The following is a 19,501-nucleotide window of genomic DNA, read 5'->3' as shown; positions in this document are numbered from 1 at the left end:
CACATAAACGCAAGTCTGATTTATGTTTAATATATCTTATTTTGTCTGATTATGTCTAAAATATTGGGTAATACAAGTGTAGAGGCAACTATAGGGGTGTTATTACATGTCTAGAGGGCTCTAATAATGTTAAAACTGTATTTAGAAGGTTGTAGGCAGGTTTTTTATGCCCTAACTATGAAAATATTCAATTTATAAATAAAGAATCCTTCAACAAACAAGGGATTACAGTACCCGCCGGTTGGTGTTGCTTTGGCAACACATAAAAGCTAAAATCTGACTGGACAACACACATACTGGAAGCAGTGACACTTACTATTAAATGAAGATCGTAGACTGTCAGGAGTAAATCAATACAATTTATTGTAACAAATATTAGATTCTAAGTTGTAAACGTAGGTCAGTGCTTCTGCTAGTGCTGTAGGCCAGTAGAGAAGTCATATATAAAGTCATATAAATATATTGTTTATTAATATATTGAAATATTATTGTACAAACTCAGGGAATAAGTTATAGGACACAGAAACATAGTGCTCAAACAATGTGATGTAATAAAATAATAATAATAATGATAATAATGCCCGTATTATTTTGATTATACAGTTACATTGTATTATGTGGTTGTATTTATACTTATTGGTCTTGAAAAATGTCCAAGTGACAAGTTTGTTGGCATCAAAGTTTCCAAACAGCCCGTGAACGCACCAGGCAGTGGTTCCGGCGTACCGATGTCACGTGACAGGGGAGCTGCTGTGCTGCTGACTGGTGACAAATCAACCGCTGCTGCTTCTCGCTGCTTCAACTGCTCACCAAGTTTTTGTTGACTTTCACCTTTTATCCCTCCCCTCCCAAATCACACACTCGACACCGAGATGGACAACAGCGGCAAGGAGAAGGAAGCCACGGCACTGATGGCCGAGGCGGAAAAGAAGTTAAAATCCTCTCAGTCGTTTTTCGGAGCTCTTTTCGGGTGAGTGTCGCATTGTATGCTAGCTGTCATGCTAGCTGAGGGCCAACTAGACGGAAGGTAGCTAGCCAGACTTGACAACCTCAACTGACGGAAGACGGAATAAAAACACGAATAATCACTCGCACTGACGGAGTTTTGATGTGTGCGGAGAGTTAGGTGTAACATTGTCAATGTAGTCGAAAAGAGAATTAAAAATGCATTGAAGCATAAACGTAGCAGTAACATAAACAACATGGTGGCCTTGCCTGCTGTCAGGCTCCTTGCGTTTTAAAAGACAGCTCTGTTGTACCGTGTAAAGGACAGTTGAAAGATGTAATACATGCTTTACACTATGCACTGTACCTTAAATTGCGCCATCTACTGGTGGAAGGTTGTTTACAATACAAGTGAACCTCAGCTGTGTTGTTACAATGTTCAACTAAATCGTATGCACTGCAAAAATAGTCCTGCGAAGCACTTCAATAGTACTTTTTCCAGTAATATCTCGTTTGTGCATAAGTCCAATCATTAAAAAAATATATTTGTTACCTTATGTTGACCACAGGGGTTCCTCTAAGCAGGAAGAGGCCTGCGACATGTACGTACGGGCCGCTAACATGTTCAAGATGGCCAAGAACTGGTGTGGTGAGATGTCTGTTTTTGTTGAGAAGGTTGCACAAGGTTTGGAGATGCTCTTTGACTCTTTTGATACAAAACATCCTGATTGCAGCCGCAGGAAACGCCTTCTCCCAGGCGGCCCGCCTCCACCTGCAGATGCAGAGCAAACACGACGCAGCGATGAACTTCATCGATGCAGGGAACGCCTTCAAGAAAGCAGATCCACAAGGTCGGAGATGTGTGCATTCAACTATATGTTTATTGTTATGCTTGGAACCAACAATCTGTACCGAATGGTTTGTTTCCACAGAGGCCATAAACTGTCTGAATCGAGCTATTGAGATATACACAGATATGGTGAGTTTCTTTTTATTATTTGTCAGGTTTTATTTACGAATTGTATCATGTATTGAGCTTGTCTTCTTTTTGTTTTGTTTTTTTTTGGCTGTGTCTGACCACAGGGCCGCTTCACCATCGCGGCCAAACATCACATCACAATCGCTGAGATCTACGAGACAGAGATGGTGGACATCGAGAAGGTGAGCTGCTACCTCCACATTGTTTCACCGATTATATGAAATGTCCCATGTAAGACTTTGTATCCTATAAATCAGGGAACTGCTCATAGGTCACTTTAGCATAATAAGGAACCTGTTTAAAGCATGAAAATGTCTTCACCTGGCAGGCCATTGCTCACTATGAACAAGCAGCAGATTATTACAAAGGTGAAGAATCCACCAGGTGAGTAGTTCATGAAAACCTCATCCTATTTCATAGCATTCCATGTCTTCAATCCTGATCTCGGAACTGCTTGACTTTTCAGTTCAGCCAACAAGTGCCTTCTGAAGGTGGCCACCTACACCGCTCAGCTGGAGCAGTACCCCAAAGCCATCGAGATCTACGAGCAGGTCGGGTTGGAATAGAGAGGAAACAATGTGTTCCAGGGTCACACTGTGGCCACCGTAAAGGCTTGTCCATAGGTATGAATGTGAGTGTGAATGGTTGTTTGTCTATATGTGCCCTGTGATTGGCTGGCCACCAGTCCAGAGTGTACCCCGCCTCTCGCCCCAAGACAGCTGGGATGAGGCGCCCACGCCCCTGGTGAGGATAAGCGGTATAGAATGAATGAATGAATGAATTCACTGATCCCGGGTCAGGTCTGGAACTAATTCTTCATCTCTTCCCACTTTTGACTCTGCACTGCTGCAACTCCAAATGGTACGACGTTCCACTCTAACGCCAGTGTTGTGTTTTTGAAGGTGGGCACTCATGCGATGGACAGCACGCTGCTGAAGTACAGCGCCAAGGACCACTTCTTCAAGGCGGCTCTGTGCCACTTCTGTGTGGACATGCTGAACGCCAAAGTGAGTCCCAGCAGCGCATATGTCAGCTTCAGTGATGCTTGTGATAATATGAATGAATTCTCTCACCCCCTAGCTGGCTGTGGAGAAGTACGAAGAAATGTTCCCGGCCTTTTCAGACTCTCGAGAGTGCAAACTGTTGAAGGTAGGTTCTGTCTGTTTTTGGAGGTGGCCGGAAGTTTCCCTATACCGCAACAGCAATCAAAACGCACAGGGACTTACAATGAACTGCGTCTCCCCTGCTGCCAGCAGCACTCATGCAGCCCCAGAGCTGCACACTGCTGTACACTGACCCCTCTAAAGTACATCCACGTTTACATTCTCCGATACAGTCCCTCGCTCTGTCTGGTCATCCTTAACTTTTACGTCCTTGTCACCCTCCCAAATATTTTTTGTTATCAAGGTACTTGAATTATTCGAATAATTGTTGCAGCCCTACTTTTTTTTTTTTTTTTGGGTTACTTTTTCCGCATTTATTGAAGCCATTTTTATTATTTTTTACATTCTTACTCAAGTATTTAATATTTTTATACATTTTGTGACACTTTTATTGGTCATTTTTGTCTGACAAGACCCTGTTGCAGGATCTCATATTTCTTTGCTGTTTCTTTTCCGCCAGAAACTTCTAGACGCATACGAAGAGCAGAACGTGGACGCCTACACTGACTCGGTGAGTGCACGTCTTCTAGAGAAGTGTTCCAGAGAAGCGGGGTGTCCAAACTCCAGGCCCAGGGGCCATTTATGGCCCGCAATTGGCTTTTTAGTGGAGGTGGGCGGATGGACCCAAATATCAATAATACAGACACCCGAGTCATAGCGATATCGCATGAATACTAGTGTGTTGAAATGGATATTTTTCACTTCTCTTATACTTATACAGCCGCACTTTGCAACACCGCAGTTCGATTATCGCTCCCTCGCTATGTAATTTCTATAGTCTATTATAGACTAATAACCGGGATAAGAATCAGCAGTCCGATGCTCTATGGCTCTTGCCCGGAAAAGAGTGGAGTGCCATCTCCGGGTCGGGGATGACATCTTGCCCCAAGTGGAGTCTGGGTGTTGTTCACGAGTGACGGGAGGATGGAACGTGAGATTGACAGGCCAATTGGTGCGGAGTCTGCAGTGATGCAGACTCTACATAAAAAAAAAAGCTCTCAATTTCCCAGGCGATCTACGTTCCCACCCTCACCTACGGTCATGAGCGGCCAAAATGAGTTTTCATCGTGGGGTGGCTGGGCTTTCCGTTACAGATAAATTGAGAAGTCACCTGAGAGAGACAGCATAACCGCAACTCCTCCACACTGAGAGGAACCACATTAGGTGGTTTGAGCATCTATTTGGTCAGGATGCCTCAGGGATGCCTCCTGTTCAAGGCATGTCCGACCGGTAGGAGGCCTTGGGGAAGACCCAGGACACATTGAAGGGACTGTCTCCCAACTGGCCTGGGGTTGCCTCAGGAGCTGGACGAAGTGGCCGGGGAGAGGGATGTCTGGGGCTTCCCTGCTTAGGCTGCTGCCCCCACGACCCAACCTCTGATAAGAGGTAGAAGATAGATGGATGGATTAACACATTAGCTTACATGACATTACCTTAACGCTGTATCCAGTCATGAGGTCAGCCATGGCATGTTTGACATGATCGAATGAAAAAAAGTTCTCCTCTAATACCGTGTGGTAGTGGTAATGTCTTGACTTCTGAAGTTTAGAAGAAATAAATTTGAGGCTAACTGTTTAGCTCACTAGATATATAACTCACAAGCTAGGAGCTGTTGAGGTAATACAGTAATCACTCATTGAGCACGGCTAATTGGTTACAGACCCGACTGTGATAAGTTAATTCCCTCAAAGTAGAATTCCTTTTTTATGAATGGAATATTTTCATAGTAACCCATAGAAAACCTGTTTTATTTAACATTAGAGCCCCGTGGACGTGAAATAACACCCCTATAGTCACATTTACACTCCTGTTACTCAATATATTAGACATTCATTTATTCATTTTCTACCGCTTATCCACACTAGGGTCGCGGGCGTGCTGGAGCCTATCCCAGCTGTCTTCGGGCGAGAGGCGGGGTACACCCTGGACTGGTGGCCAGCCAATCACAGGGCACATATAGACAAACAACCATTCACACTCACATTCATACCTATGGACATGTGGGAGGAAACCCACACACACGCGGGGAGAACATGCAACCTCCACACAGAGATGGCCAAGTGTGGAATCGAACTTGGGTCTCCTAGTTGTGTGACCTGCGCACTAACCACTATATTAGACATAATAAGAAAAAATAAGACTTGTGTGTTTCTGTAAATGTGTTCCGGTGGCAGGGGAACAGAGTGGGGGGACGAACGGACAGGAAGTGACGTTCAGAGTTGAGTTTTAGCTTGGCGTGGGTTACAGCTGCAATAGTAGCCTGTGTTAAGTATTATTATACCTGTTGCAAGATCATTCAAACCTGCAAAAAAGCCGGCTATCGAGTCTGGTGCTTGTGTTTCTCATTACTGACACCTAGTGACCAGTATACAATACTACATATCACGTTAAACATATAACGTTTTTCTTTCTTAACGCATCTTCTGAATGCTGAAATGCTTCATTGAAGCAAAAATGAGGTCTTTCATGTGTGTGACCATGTAACCAAACGTGTGCACCCATGAACACCCCAGCCCTCGTAGACTAAAGGTGTGCGTGTCCCTCAGGTGAAGGAGTACGACACCATCTCACGACTGGACCAGTGGCTGACCACCATGCTCCTGCGCATCAAGAAGACCATACAGGAGGATGAGAGCGACCTGCGCTGATTTCCCTCTACATCGTGTTTTTTTTTTCTTCTTTAGTTGCCTCCAGTCTCTCGCTCCCATCTTTCTGAACTTGAATTATTACTTAGCCCTTATTTGCTCCCGTTCACACGGTCTGCAGTATCTGACTCTCCTGGTGTGAACGCTATCCTGAAATCACGTCGTCAGTCGTCCCGCTCCGCATCCTCTTTCCCCTTCTTAGAAAACGGACGAGAGACAAAAGACAGAAACGACGAATGGTTACTGCCATCGTCTTAATAATCCAACAGGACTTCGTCTCAGCTGCTGAGCTCCTCAGGACGCTAAATCCCTCACATTTGCAAAAAGGCCTTTTCTTTGCTTTTATGCCGCATATTTGCATGAGAGCCATAAAGTAGCGCTTCTCCACTCTTTATTTTCTTTCCAAGTTGTCTTTGTGTGTATCTGTGTGTGTGTGTGTGCCTCATTTGTGTCATTTTGTCTTAACCAAGCAGGCCTTTGTCATATTACAAAAAAGGAGTCCTGCACAGGATGCAATACATTATGAATAATATTCCTCTTGGAAAAAAGCTTTATTGATCTCCAACACTGTGCTCATAACGAACCCTTCATTGTGGATGATGTCATTTGGAATAAACGCTCATGGCGAGAAGGTGGGGCGTCGTGGGCGTGGCTTACTTCTTACCAGGTAACCTGTCACGTGACTACCTTCCACGCTCCCCCTTTCCAAACAGCAGCAACCGTACCAGCGTCACCTGCTGAACCGCCTGTAAGTTGCTTTTTCACTTATTTCTTGCATTTTCACGCCTCATATGCAGCAAATTTAGACGCTGTTGGCTTCGAAAGACAGCTGCTTTCTGCTTGTTGCCTCCTAATCGCCAAGTCCCCTGTTAATTGGGTACGGCTGCTGTGTGTTTAATTAAAGCGGAGTGTGCGCACCCTTGGAGACTCGTAACCCGGAGCTCCGTGCTCATCCGCACACTCTTCTGCTTTTGAACCCATGTTGCTATTTTGATCCTTCTCGGTTGTCGGCAATCCTGTTGTGAAACGAACAAATAGAGCAGCAAAAACTGACAGAAACGTCCAAATTTACACGGGCCCTCTTTGCATAACGCCACTTATAGATGTTTGCCTGCCCTCGGGGGGCTGGGCTGGGACCGCAGTTGGCGCCCCTGGCTTTGGGTATAGCTCCCAACACAGCTGACGTGTTAGCAATAACATCATTTTAATCCACTGAGTCATTTCTCTACCCCTACAAACTAAAGTTCAACTCATTTAGGACAGGCTGGCTATCCAGGATAGGACTTTACACAAATTTCCCTGTTTAACTGGCATTTCATGTTTTCTGTGAGAATGTACTCATTGAAAATGAATGGGCAATTTATTTGGCGCCCTCTACCGGTGGAAAAGTCATTGAACGAAGTCAGTCATTGGGACTGTTTTGATTTAATTTGGAACATAATAATAATAATAATAATAATAATAATTTGGAGCAAATGGGGAGGGGCGTGAACTTTTCTGCGTTCCGCTTTTTCTGCAGCACTAGTATCAAACTCAAGGCTTGGGGGTCAGATTGGGCCTCTTAAATGGTTTCATGTGGACCACGAAAGCCTGGAAATAATGCTAATGAAAAAGACACTTACTATTACTGTTACTATTTGTATACATTATTTAAAAATATATATTTGTGAGTATTTATTTGAATCACATGACTAATATATATTCAGTAAAAAAGAGACCTCTAGACATGAAATAACACCCCTATAATCACCTTTACACTCCGACATAGTAGACATAAGTAAAAATAAGGTATATAATGCAATAAATATGACTTGTGATCATGTAGATCCATCCCAAAATAGCTGTGATAAGTGAATTTCCTTATTCATAAATGGAATATAGCACAGAAAACGTGTTTACAACCTTCTAAATACACTTTTTTAACATTATTAGAGCCCTCTAGACATGGAACAACACCCCTATAGTCACCTTTACATGCCTATTACCTAATAGAGTACACTCTAAAAAGTAATTCAGAGTATCTCTTGACACCACTTGATTTAATACATAAATGCAATGTAAAAATGTAATTAATTGATTTAGATAAACTTTCTAAGTTGTTAACTTTTATTAAGTTATGTTCAAATAATAATGTTGGCTATTACATGAACTTAATTTAGCATGTCATATACACTCAAATTTTATTGTTGGTAAGCTTAAAACAAAATTCAAGTTGCCATGACTTAATAACATTTGCTTGGTAACACACACACACACACACACACACACATATATATATATATATATATATATATTAAGTTACTGCTACTTAAAAAGCTGTGTGCATAAGTAGACAACAAATTAAACTACTTTGAATAAAATGACTAAGTCAGTTGACTTAACATATTTCTTTGAGTTACAAACTTAAAAACTTGTCCCTATGACAACAATTATTCAGTAAGCATGACTTAAAATGAGCTTTGAGTGAAGAGGAAAAGCTAATTTGTGCAATGCAATATTGTTTGTTGGTTCAAAGCAATTTCAAATTAAGTTGTCATAACTAAGAAAGACTAATGGAAATTGTTGCGTTGTTTTTTTTTGTTGAGGCTAAACATTTATTTTTTGAGTGTAGGCATAATCAGACAAAGTCTATACAGCGCTTCCTGCTTTGGCTTTGGTCTCATCACTGTAACTCTACTGACACCTAGCAACGAGGCGTGCAACAATACGTGTATTTGTATCGAATCGAGACCCCTGTATCGATCAATACTGAGTTTTACATTTATTTCATCAACCTCTGACGCTGCTATCTGCAATCGATTACTCCTGACTTAGGTTGTACAGAGCACAGAGCCTCTTAGCTCCGCCTACCACATTCATAAATTAATTTTCTACCGCTTATCCTCACGAGGGTTGCGGGGGGTGCTGGAGCCTATCCCAGCTGTCTTCGGGCGAGAGGCGGGGTACACCCTGGACTGGTCGCCAGCCAATCACAGGGCACATATAGACAAACAACCATTCACACTCACATTCATACCTATGGACAATTTGGAGTCGCCAATTAACCTAGCATGTTTTTGGAATGTGGGAGGAAACCGGAGTACCCGGAGAAAACCCACGCATGCACGGGGAGAACATGCAAACTCCACACAGAGATGGCCGAGGGTGGAATTGAACTCTGGTCTCCTAGCTGTGCGTGCTAACCACTAGACCGCCGTGCCGCCCTACCGCATTCATACCATGCTAAAAACTAAAATTCCAATTAAAAAAGGGAAGCTCTTATTTTTTGTATCGTAAAAGTATCGAACCATAGCGCCCAGTGTGTAATACTACAGTACCACTACTACTGTAGTATTCACATCATCTTTGAATGCCTCACAGGCAAAAACTATGTCAAATTGTTCTTCTAAATGAATATTAGGGCATCGTCAACAAGAAAAGAGTGATGATGATGAATAGTCTTTATGGTTGTATGATCAACGGTTCGGCTTGTTTTCCCTCCAGGCACTTCCTGTTCCTCTCCTGGCAGCAGTTAGCTCCTAAAAGATGGTCCACTTCTGACTCCCTCATGAGACCCGTTCAGATGTTCAAAGCCATGCTTCTCCTGTCCACCTTGTTCCTCATCTTCCTCTACTCCAGCTTCCATAAGGAGGTGCTGGTCGACACACACAAGTCTCGACCACGAGGCCCCCTCAAGCAGGGCGGCACACAGCCTGCAAATGTCACCAAGTCCTCAAGCATTAAGTGGGCCACCTCCCCCTCCCGTCTTCCCGCCGTCCTCAATGTGTCCATCTCTGCAAGCTTCAGGAGCTCCGTCCCAGAGAACGGCGCCTACTGGAACCGCCTGCTGCACTCGGGTCTCAGGCGTCTGGAGCCTCTCGGCCATGAGGCGCCGTGGCAAAGCTGCAGGGAGACCAATCAGGAGCTGCTGGAGACCAACGTGCCCGATGTGGCTTCCTACCCGCTCCACTTACGCAACTTTTTGCAGGGGATGAAGTGTCGCTCGCCCCCGCTCCTTATTGATCAGCCCGCCAAGTGCGAGGAGGCGAAGGGGTCCAACGCCACCTTCCTGCTCTTTGCCATCAAATCCAAGCCGGCCAACTTCGAGCAGAGGCAGGCGGTGCGGGACACGTGGGGGCGGGAGCAGCTTCACAAGGGGCGCTTGAGCGTACGCACGGTGTTCCTTCTGGGCGGCCCCTCCACGGACGACCCCGACTTGGGCCCGCTGCTGGCCTTCGAAGCCGGGCATTACAGGGACATCCTGCAGGCCGACTTCCACGAGTCTCTCTTCAACCTCACGCTGAAGATGAACGCCTTCCTCCAGTGGACACTGGTGAGGTGTCCTCGGGTGTCATTCGTCTTCAGCGGGGACGATGACGTCATCGTTAACACGCAGGCCTTGCTGAGCTACCTGGACTCTCTGGACGGTTCCAAGGCCGCTCGTTTGTACATGGGCCAAGTTATCAAGACAGCCAGCCCCCTCAGGGACCCCAGAAGCAAATACTTCATCCCTCTGACCTACTACGACGGACGCTACCCCATCTATGTGGGCGGCGGCGGATTCCTGGTCTCTGGAGCGTTACTGCGGCCTCTCTACTCCGCCTGCAACGCAATCCCCTTCTTCCCCATCGACGACGTCTACATCGGGATGTGCTTCAGCGCTCTGCAGGTTTCCCCCGAGGACCACGGCGGCTTTCACACCTTCGACATCCGCAAGAAGGATCGAGACAACATGTGCGCCTACAGAAGTCTGATCCTGGTCCACCGGCGCTCCCCGCAGCAGGTGAAGAAGATCTGGAGGGGCATGCAGAGTCCGCTGTTGACTTGTTGAGTCGGGGTACTTGAATCTGCAGCATCGGCCGCACTCTTGTCACATGACCACCGACAGGATACTGTTTTCTGTGGGCAAGGATCACGCCACAGCGACACAGCTGAATTTACACCAAATCCCTTCAATATTGGATCACACCCTGAAGAAACTCCTTTTATTTCTGGATTTAGTGACAAACTGCTGTCTCCGCAAGAAGCATCAAAGCACAACTATTTTTTTCACCTATTCTTTTCACCTCTGCCAAGGCAGGAGGAAGAGTTTTACGTTGATATTTTCTGGTTAGCTTGCAGGATCATGCAAAAATCAGATTTCCATGAAACTTTGCAGAGGAAAGGCACTAAGGGCACAGTTTGAGGCAGATTGTTTCATCGCTGTTCGCCAACCCAACCCGTCCTCCAGCCTGCTAGCCAACACGTGGACAAACACGCATGGAGCTCCATTTTTTGCGTTAACGCCAGCAGTTTTAGTGCATGAATTGAGGCGGTCCCCTTTTTGAAATAGAAAGCTGTCAAGATGCTGTAGACGTTTCCCAAAATCTAAGAATGCTATGTGAATTAAAAAGGAAAGAGGCCTCAAGTCCTTCTATTTTTTTTTTTACCATATTATATTTGATAAAAAGCATCTATAACATGCTTTAAAAAGTTTTTGTGACGTTATGTCATGTAACTCAAATATTTCACACCCAAATGTTGATTTGAATACTTAATATTTTAGTAATAATAGTAATTTAATATTTAATTAATATAATAATAATTAATTCAACAAGTAATTGTTATTAATTAAATTAAGTAATTGTTATTAATTAAATTAACAAGTAATTGTTTTTATTAATTTATTTAATAATTCATTATTATTATTAATTGATTTAATAATTTTTCCAGCTTAGTGTGACATATTTTAAATATTCCAAAAGTATTGTCTGCTGGGTTGACTTCTTAAGCTGTTTTATTTTCTTATATTTACCATCTTAGGTGTCCCAAAAAGCTTCTTAAATATACTTTTATTTAATATATTTGCTGATGTAACTCAAACATGCCAAACCAAAATACCATCTGCTGGTATGAATATGTATATTTTTTAATAACCATCTTAAATTTCACAAAAAAATTGTAAAATATATTTTTAAAAGCGTTTGTGACTTATTTGTTGATGTAATTCAAATATTACAAAAACAAAATGCCCTCTACTGGGTGGACTATGTAGGTTATTTTTATATGCCACTATTTTCACAAGCTAAGATTTCACAAAAAGCTTGCAAAATATACTTTTAATGACCTTTATTGACGTAGTGTATTATGGCATGATTCAAACATTCCAAAACAAAATAGTTGGGTTGAATAGTTACTTTTAATATTCTTATGTTCACCACAAAAGGCTTGTAAAATATACTTTTGGCGTTATACGTTTGTCTTGAGATAACTCAAATAATTTATTTGTACATGCCTACGTTTACCACCAAATATTAAAAGCGTTTTTATGACACAATTGGTGACATAACTAAAATATTCAAAAACAAAACTGTTTACCGCCTTTTACCATCGTAGATTTAAACAAAAAGCTTCTAAAATATACTTTTAAAGAGCTTTTGTGACATTATGTGATTTAACTATTACAAAACAAAATGCCATTTACTGGGATGCATACATAGGTTATTTTCTGTTTTTATCAGCTTAGATTTCACAAAAAGCTTCTAAAATATGCTTTCAAAGGGTGTCGTTCACACACACACACACGGGGATGCAACTCGATCCTATTTATTGTCCACAAAACACAGAGCATGAAAGGAGCAAGAATGAAACCTCGGTTTTCGCCGAAAATGACCACAACAGCACTAATAAGCATAGTGAAGAGATGGCTGCTGAGGCGTTCAAGCACGCTGCGTATTTCTCAGCGTGAGATGAATCTGTGCTTTTTTTTTTTTTGTCAAAATATCTTCACGAAAGAGTTGCAAATACAAAAAAAGGCGGAGCTTTTGTAGTGTGCTACAATAGGATTGCAATGTAAAGAAAGGCTCCTAGTTTCCAGGGGGAATGGTTTAAGGGAGACGCATAACAGAAAATGAGTTAGGCCACAGTATGTGTGACAATTGTACTTGCTGCTGAAGTTGAAGTGAGCAAGTATGCAGCTCTAACAGTCTACTCTTTTACGTTAAGTTTGTAACGAACTAGCATGAAACCGCGTCAGCAGCCTCATCACAGGTCAACAAGTCTTCAATAAAAGGTCATTTTATTCCTCACCTATGTATTTCTTTGTTTTTAACATGTAAACTCCAACTATATAGATTATGGGGAAAATGTGTATGGTTTTCATAGGGACCGTTTGGAGCAGATTGATGGCGAAAACGGAGGCTCCACTGCACATGGATGAGCAACGTAACGCCCTCCTACAAGGTGAGCGTGACCACCACGACCTACTTGAACCAGAACAGACAAAGAAAACCCAAAACACCACAAAAGAGTTTACATGTGAAGTCAGCGTTTACATTAGTGTGACCTGACAGGAAGTGTTAAGGCACCAAACGGGCTTGGATGTAACACGTTCTATTTATCGTAGAGGTCCAGCGGATAGTGCTCCTTGTACTGCTGCACGTGCCTGAAGAGCTCCTCCCGCTGCTTGCTCAGGGCGGGCGGAATCTCCTCGTACACGTCGGTGAAGAGCAGCTCCGGGTTGGGTTTGAGGCGCTTCTCGGCCCGCTCGAAGACCTCCATGACCGTCTTGCGCGACTGCTTGCGCCAGCTCCGCTCGTCGTCCTCGCTCCACCAGCCGCGTGTCGTCATGTAGTGCCGGAGCCGCGAGATGGGGTGATCCTGCTTGTCCCAGTAGTTGACCTCGTCCACCGAGCGATATGCCGAGCTGTCGTCGCTCGTGCTGTGGTGGCCGATCCTGCGGGAGGCATGCCCATCACACTCTTATTGCAAGTATGAACGCACAGTAGCTGACAAAAGCAAGCATTTCTTTTGTGTCGGCAGCACTCGTGCAGCCCTGACATGCTTGACACAATATTCTCACCTAAGACCAATATCAAGGAACAAAGTGTGCTTGACAATGCATGATAATGAAACTCAAGAAAAAGGGAGGCGATCGTGCGCATGCACAATATGAATGATAGAATTCACCTTTCCCCTCATTGAACCACGGCTCCCCCAGTGGCAGTAGCACTCCGCCACCTTTGCTAGTTATTCAGATAATAATGGTTGTGTGTAGACGGTAAATCTATACTGCTACACAAGCTGCACATTGACTACTCTAAGGTATACCCAAGTTTATTTACAGTATTGTGATTAGAAACGCTACTCTGGACTGAAATGTTGTCTCCTGCACAGCCAAGTCTCACCTGTACGTCATTGCCTCAATGAGGAAGGGCTGGTTCTCCGCCACTGCTCTGCGCCGAGCTTCCTTGGTGGCGTTGTACACGGCGAAGACGTCGTTGCCGTCCACGCGGATGGACAGCATGCCGTAGCCCGGCCCACGAGCGGCTGGATGGAAAGATGGATGGAACCTAGGTGAGAAGAAAGAAAGGCAAAGTGTGGATGTTTCCTACCGATGCCGTCTCCTCTGTACTGCTCGTTGGTGGGGGTGGAGATGGCGTAGCCGTTGTTGCGGCAGAAGAATATGATCGGGCACTCGAGCGTGGCCGAGAAGTTGAAGCCGGCGTGGGCGTCGCCTTCACTGGCGGCCCCCTCGCCAAAGTAGCAAATCACTGCTCGGTTGATGTTCTCTCTCTTGAAGGCGTACGCCGCTCCCACCGCTGGGGGAAAGGAAATCAGACGGGAGGGGTCGTGCATCAGCGTTGTGCATTACGAGCCGCCGAGCTCACCTTGCGGGATCTGCGTAGCCAGCGGAGACGAGATGGTGACAAAGTTGAGGTCCCGCGAGCCGTAGTGGACGGGCATCTGCCGACCTTTGCCCAGGTCGTCTGCGTTGGCGTAGCACTGGGCCATGAAGGAGTCCAGGGGGAAGCCGCGATACATCAGCACGCCTGCGGGGGCACAAAACATTTTTTTCCAACCATTCTGCTGCATGTTGACGTGACGTTAAGACTGACCAGCTTCTCTGTATTGACCAAAGACCATGTCGTTGGGGTCGAGAGCCGCAGCGCTCCCAATGTGCGTCCCCTCCTCGCCGTAGTTTGTCATGTAAAAGGAAATCCTCCCCTGGCGGTAACCACAAATGATCAACCACCTCTCCAACAATGTCACAGGACGTGACAAGCGGGACGTACCTGTCTCTGAGACTCGTACAGAATACGGTCCATGGTGTTCAGCATCGTCATCTTCTGGTAAAAGTTGAGGACCGTTTCTTTGGAGAGCTGCGAAGGAGCGAAAACATCTTTATTTCATCTTGATGTAACTTTAAAGTCTTTTAGGAGGCGGGTTATACCTGAGGGTCCTGTGAAGGGTTGATGATGTTGCCCTGGCGGTCCATCACGCGGTACACGGGGATGCCTGAGATGACGTTGGGCTCGATGAACTCCAGATGATCCACAAACTCTGCAGAGGCTCCGGGAAACTGAGGCTTCTCCAGTGTCGAGTCGAAAGGCTGCTGTCTTTGTACGGCCTGAAGGAATGAAGGACAACTGACATGACAGACAAAGTCACACAAGTATTTCTCTTTGTGGCTGTGTTTTTTTAACAGGGGATCCGTTATCAAGCACCTGTGGAGTTTGTGCGGTCCGGGTACTCTGGCTTCCTCCCACAACCCCAAAATATGCATGTTAGGATAATAGGAGATAGACTCCATTAGTCAGTTCCACACAATATAAAGTGTTGTGTACCTAATGTTGTGGCTAGTGAGCGTACACACATTATATTATTATATTTTCCGACTAATAAAGTGCGTTTAAAAGTGCTTTGGCGCCACATTGCCCTGCATTCAGTTGTCAAGCTGCGTTATTTGGACTCTCTCGCCCGACGCCCCCTTCATCCCACCAATCATAAGCTCGCATGCTAAGCTAGCCACCTAGCTCCCAAAACAGCACAACAAAGCAAAAACAAAAAAATGTACATCTCCCTATCAAACTATCAAATGTGTATGCTCTCCTAAAATGTTAAACGTGTCTGTTTTGCCCCAATGCCAGCCAAACGTGTTGTTTAAAACGCGTTTGCCTTGTGCAAGGTTGTCGCTAAACCAGCCGGACCACGAAGCATCGCGAGACCTGAATACGTCAAGCAACGCGATTTGTCAAGTGTCAATGAAAAACCACATTTCTGCATCTTAATCTCGACCTTGATTACATAATGACTTCATGGAATAGTAATATATTCAATAATCAAATGTTTCGATGGTGTGAATCTGTCATTCTAGCCCCGCATCACAGCATTCGCGGATCTCCACGCTAACACGACCTTCGACGGTACAAGCAAAGCGACGCTACAAATAATCAACACAAAATTTAGTCGTACTTACGTTGACTCTAAAGGTTCTGTGTTGAAGCAGCCTCGACGCTTTAAGTCCCGCCGCTTGTCGCGCAGCGTGGAAACACAGCCGATACATTTTGTTCATGTTGCCACCGTCCCCACGCTGTTTTGTCGTCCGCTCGCTTGTCAAAGGCGTTCCGCGCTAGTGATTAAAATATTTGAAACCCGACCAGGGCGAGGGTTAGCACTTTTCACCTCGCAATCAGAAAAGTCAAACACTTCAAACCAGATCTTAGAGACGTGTACGACAACGGAAGTCAAAGAAACCTTAAAAATAAAACACATTGGCTTAATTTTAATCACATAATTTTAATAAAATCATATTTACAAATGTAATATTTTGTAATTTTTCGATATTGTTTTCCTTTAAAAGATAGCCATTCATATCATTGTGCATTGCTATGATTTATATTTCACGGAAGACACAGAATTGTCAACTTCCGGTATGTTCGTTGTATAAATCAGCGATTCTTAACAATAGGGCCGCGGCCCAAACTTGGCCCTCAGGCGCCACCTATAGGACCGCAAAAACAAAAACAAAACAATTTTGCACCAGTGGGCAGCGAGGGCCGTGGGACTGCGTAGTAGGTTATCAACTGAAGACGCCAGAGAGCTAGCCAGCTAGTCGCTATGCTACTGTATGAGACGCTCACGTACAGTGTAGCTTCCAACCAGATGGTGGCGGTAATGTGTCGGTCAGTTGTTTAACAAGCGCACAGAAGATCAGAATAAGACATTCAACTAGCAATGGAGAAGTTTTTAAAACGAAAAAATGAAGACAAAAGTGGTGCCAGCCCCCCCTAAAAGACTACATTTTTACATTAATACAATCCTGACTTCATCAAGTACGGCTCTGTAAATAGGACGTCAAAAAGGTTAAGTACCACTGGTATAAATCACAGCGTTTGCTCAGATGTCTTTTTTCTGCGTTGTTTCGCCTTAACATTACATGGAATTCAATACACTTTACAACTGCAACTACACTCTATATGCGTGACGTAACAGTGTATAACAAATTAAGATGGCACAATGTTACAAACAATCTGTATACATTTGTTTCTTCTTACAAACAAACAATGTTATAAAGAATCTGTATCTATTTTCATCATTTTATTTGTTTTGTGTATTCATTGTTTGTATAAGCACTTGGTCAACAAAGCTGATTCTGATTCTCTGCTTTCTACCAAATGTACGTGAACGTCGCACAACAGTCGGGAGCCGTCCTGTGACGTCATGAGCGTGCGCCAAGCAAACAATAAACAAGTATGACATCACTTTCCCGTGACCAACAGATATCTCGGCACGATGGTGGAGTGTTGTTCTCCCACGGTTTCTCTCAGAGAATTTGGCTGTGAGCAAAGTTTACTCTCCCGTCCTGATGGCTCAGCGTCCTTCATTCAAGGTAATAACTTCTCGGAGTTTTACTCGTACTCAGCACTTTTTATCACTGTTAGCTTATTGTTAGCGTTATCGCTTATTAGCCGGGCTAAGCTGAAAGACAATTGATGTTGACTAAAGTTCACTGTTCTCAATACCATGCGACGTTTACATATGTTGAGCCAGTATGTTGGGTCTTGATGTGTTCAAATATTAGCTGCAGGGCTAGTGATAGAGCTACGGTTCTTTTATGTGATGTACTAGCGTTGGTAAATATTGAATGAATAGCGTGATTCCGGGTCGTGCTTGAGAGGGCACAACTGCACTTAGTCATACTGAGAGTTGTTTTCAGTATTTTCATGTTCAAACCACAAGGGAATGTCAGAAGGTGCACAGTTATTTGACTAAAAGAGAAATAACTCCAGCAACAATAATTATGTTCGGACCAAAACAATATCATGACCATTTTGTGTGACCAATACATTACAGTACTGGTGTATTTACCTAATAATGCTGTTTTTTTGTGTGTGTTCTGTGTGAAGGAGACACGAGTGTACTGGCTGCAGTGTATGGACCAGCTGAAGTCAAAGTCAGTAAGGAGATTTATGATCGGGCAACACTGGAAGTCATAATACAGCCTAAAGTTGGCCTTCCAAGTAAGTAAATTATTGTGTGTTTTGTATGTAATCATGATGGTTATGATAAAAAAATACCAACAATGGATGCACCTCTAGAAATGCCCATTTTTGACACACCCTGAGCCCTCTAATACGCCTCTCACCTGGCAGCCAGGCTACCATGACAACTGCTCCTTTGGCACAGTGACCTCTATTTCCTCCTGGGTCACCCCGGCTTGCAGTCCGAGATGATGCAGGCTAGCGCTGCTTTAGCCACCCAGGGTGCTGCCATCTTACACTTGTTCCTTATACTTCCGTTGTTATGTATGTGAATGAGAAATGCTATATTAGTGTGATGTGTTTTCTGCAGTGAAAAAAATGCCAATTTTTGTAGCGAAGAAGTAGGAATGGGTGGGTTCTCCCAAGGAAAAATATATTTTAGATTTTTTAGTTGAATAGGCAAGGATCCACTTTTATATCCACCTTTTTTAAAGCTAAAAAGCTGCCTTTCAAGGCATCAACACCAGGTGGCGATAGTGAGATCCCAGTTTAAATCAGCCCTCACTCCCATGTTTCCAGGTGTAAAGGAGCGAGCCCAGGAGCAGTGTGTGCGAGAAACCTGCGAGGCGTCTCTGCTCCTGTCCCTTCACCCTCGCTCGTCCCTGACGCTGGTCCTGCAGGTGCTCCACAACGACGGCTCCGTATCCTCCACTTACAAAGCAGCTTTAGCTACTGTAGCCTGTCCAAGTGTGTTTTGATTCCTGAGCTGCACTGCAGCTCCTGTCCGGTTTCCTGAACGCCGCCTGCATGGCTATGATGGACGCCGGCTTGCCTATGAGTTGCTTGTTCTGTGGCGTGACATGTGCCATCCACTCGGACGGGAAGATCATCACAGACCCGACCGCCGCTCAGGAAGTCGTAAGTTGCAGCCTGTGTGCTTTGTTTTCATTACACAAGACAAAAAGAAAGTGGGTCTTGATGGTTCCATGTTCCTTCATTAGGAGAGTCGCGCTCTGTTGACGTTCGCCATCGACAGCAAAGACCGCCGCGTAGTGATGACCTCCACCAAAGGATCGTTTTCAGTGCATGAGGTTTGTGTCACACACACACACTCATAATGAAATTTACTCTGCAGTGTTGACGTGTGTGTGTGTGTGTGTCCTGTGGCACGCAGCTGCAGCAGTGCATCGCCATCAGTCAGGCGGCGTCAGAGAAGATCTTCCACTTCTACAGAGACTCGGTCAAGCGGCGCTACTCCAAAAGTGTCTTCTGATCTTTTTTTTCCCCCCCTTCCTAGTGCTCACAAAGAATAATTTTTCTAATAAAATATTCACCAACCACTTTGGGCCTCCTCGGCTTGCAGTTCACTCACGGGTCACTTTGCTGTGTGTGTGTGGGGGGGTTTTGTGTGTGTGTGTTTTAACAGATTGGAAGAAATGCGGCGGGCCGTTTGAGGCTGAGCCTGACAAATTCTCGTTGCCGCTAAGCAGTAGTCTCCTCACGTTTAAACCCACAAACAATCTACCGTAATTCCTCAAGTAGAGGTAC

The 19,501-nt window shown here is 44.5% G+C and overlaps 4 protein-coding genes across 6 annotated transcripts; 3 read left to right on the top strand and 1 right to left on the bottom strand.

Moving 5' to 3' along the window:
- The first annotated feature begins 687 nt into the window (after window positions 1-687).
- Window positions 688-6,126, top strand: napab (N-ethylmaleimide-sensitive factor attachment protein, alpha b). Its single transcript, XM_058079241.1, has 11 exons — window positions 688-970; window positions 1,515-1,594; window positions 1,680-1,796; window positions 1,878-1,924; window positions 2,029-2,106; window positions 2,253-2,308; window positions 2,391-2,475; window positions 2,827-2,931; window positions 3,005-3,073; window positions 3,548-3,598; window positions 5,634-6,126. The coding sequence occupies exons 1-11, from the start codon at window positions 873-875 to the stop codon at window positions 5,733-5,735; spliced, it is 888 nt and encodes a 295-aa protein (XP_057935224.1). The 5' UTR covers window positions 688-872; the 3' UTR covers window positions 5,736-6,126.
- Window positions 6,127-6,333: 207 nt separating this feature from the next.
- Window positions 6,334-11,198, top strand: b3gnt2l (UDP-GlcNAc:betaGal beta-1,3-N-acetylglucosaminyltransferase 2, like). Its single transcript, XM_058079237.1, has 2 exons — window positions 6,334-6,480; window positions 9,216-11,198. Exon 2 carries the CDS (start codon window positions 9,280-9,282, stop codon window positions 10,540-10,542), a length of 1,263 nt encoding a protein of 420 aa, XP_057935220.1. The 5' UTR covers window positions 6,334-6,480; window positions 9,216-9,279; the 3' UTR covers window positions 10,543-11,198.
- A 645-nt stretch (window positions 11,199-11,843) lies between these two features.
- Window positions 11,844-16,224, bottom strand: bckdha (branched chain keto acid dehydrogenase E1 subunit alpha). Of its 2 annotated transcripts, none has more exons than XM_058080067.1 (8): window positions 15,197-15,719; window positions 14,923-15,118; window positions 14,765-14,851; window positions 14,588-14,696; window positions 14,360-14,521; window positions 14,084-14,290; window positions 13,877-14,018; window positions 11,844-13,425 (listed from the first exon to the last, which is right to left on the bottom strand). In XM_058080067.1, the coding sequence occupies exons 1-8, from the start codon at window positions 15,280-15,282 to the stop codon at window positions 13,083-13,085; spliced, it is 1,332 nt and encodes a 443-aa protein (XP_057936050.1). In that variant the 5' UTR covers window positions 15,283-15,719; the 3' UTR covers window positions 11,844-13,082. The 2 variants fall into 2 exon arrangements, with proteins under 2 accessions (XP_057936050.1, XP_057936051.1); XM_058080068.1 differs by lacking the exon at window positions 15,197-15,719 and adding an exon at window positions 15,949-16,224 and having other exon boundaries at window positions 11,848-13,425; window positions 14,923-15,099.
- Window positions 16,225-16,680: 456 nt separating this feature from the next.
- Window positions 16,681-19,293, top strand: exosc5 (exosome component 5). 2 transcript variants are annotated; one of them, XM_058080071.1, is made up of 7 exons: window positions 16,681-16,834; window positions 17,171-17,361; window positions 17,879-17,992; window positions 18,533-18,654; window positions 18,731-18,871; window positions 18,955-19,044; window positions 19,128-19,293. In XM_058080071.1, exons 2-7 carry the CDS (start codon window positions 17,265-17,267, stop codon window positions 19,224-19,226), a joined length of 663 nt encoding a protein of 220 aa, XP_057936054.1. In that variant the 5' UTR covers window positions 16,681-16,834; window positions 17,171-17,264; the 3' UTR covers window positions 19,227-19,293. The 2 variants fall into 2 exon arrangements, with proteins under 2 accessions (XP_057936054.1, XP_057936055.1); XM_058080072.1 differs by having other exon boundaries at window positions 16,694-16,834; window positions 17,252-17,361.
- Window positions 19,294-19,501: the final 208 nt, after the last annotated feature.

The sequence above is a fragment of the Doryrhamphus excisus genome, chromosome 8, assembly GCF_030265055.1.
Source record: "Doryrhamphus excisus isolate RoL2022-K1 chromosome 8, RoL_Dexc_1.0, whole genome shotgun sequence".
NCBI classification, from domain to species: domain Eukaryota; kingdom Metazoa; phylum Chordata; class Actinopteri; order Syngnathiformes; family Syngnathidae; genus Doryrhamphus; species Doryrhamphus excisus.
This window is presented reverse-complemented; position numbering and strand designations above follow the sequence as displayed.

Coding starts and splice junctions, on each gene's coding strand:
- b3gnt2l (XM_058079237.1), top strand. CDS start 9,280: ATGAGACCCGTTCAGATGTTCAAAGCCATGCTTCTCCTGTCCACCTTG.
- exosc5 (XM_058080071.1), top strand. CDS start 17,265: ATGGTGGAGTGTTGTTCTCCCACGGTTTCTCTCAGAGAATTTGGCTGT. Junction 17,993..18,532: donor GCCTAAAGTTGGCCTTCCAA/GTAAGTAAATTA, acceptor CCATGTTTCCAG/GTGTAAAGGAGCGAGCCCAG. Junction 19,045..19,127: donor GATCGTTTTCAGTGCATGAG/GTTTGTGTCACA, acceptor TGTGGCACGCAG/CTGCAGCAGTGCATCGCCAT.
- bckdha (XM_058080067.1), bottom strand. CDS start 15,282: ATGGAGTCTATCTCCTATTATCCTAACATGCATATTTTGGGGTTGTGG. Junction 14,697..14,764: donor TGTACGAGTCTCAGAGACAG/GTACGTCCCGCT, acceptor GGTTACCGCCAG/GGGAGGATTTCCTTTTACAT. Junction 14,019..14,083: donor GTACAGAGGAGACGGCATCG/GTAGGAAACATC, acceptor CTTTCCATCCAG/CCGCTCGTGGGCCGGGCTAC.
- napab (XM_058079241.1), top strand. CDS start 873: ATGGACAACAGCGGCAAGGAGAAGGAAGCCACGGCACTGATGGCCGAG. Junction 1,925..2,028: donor TTGAGATATACACAGATATG/GTGAGTTTCTTT, acceptor GTCTGACCACAG/GGCCGCTTCACCATCGCGGC. Junction 2,107..2,252: donor AGATGGTGGACATCGAGAAG/GTGAGCTGCTAC, acceptor TTCACCTGGCAG/GCCATTGCTCACTATGAACA.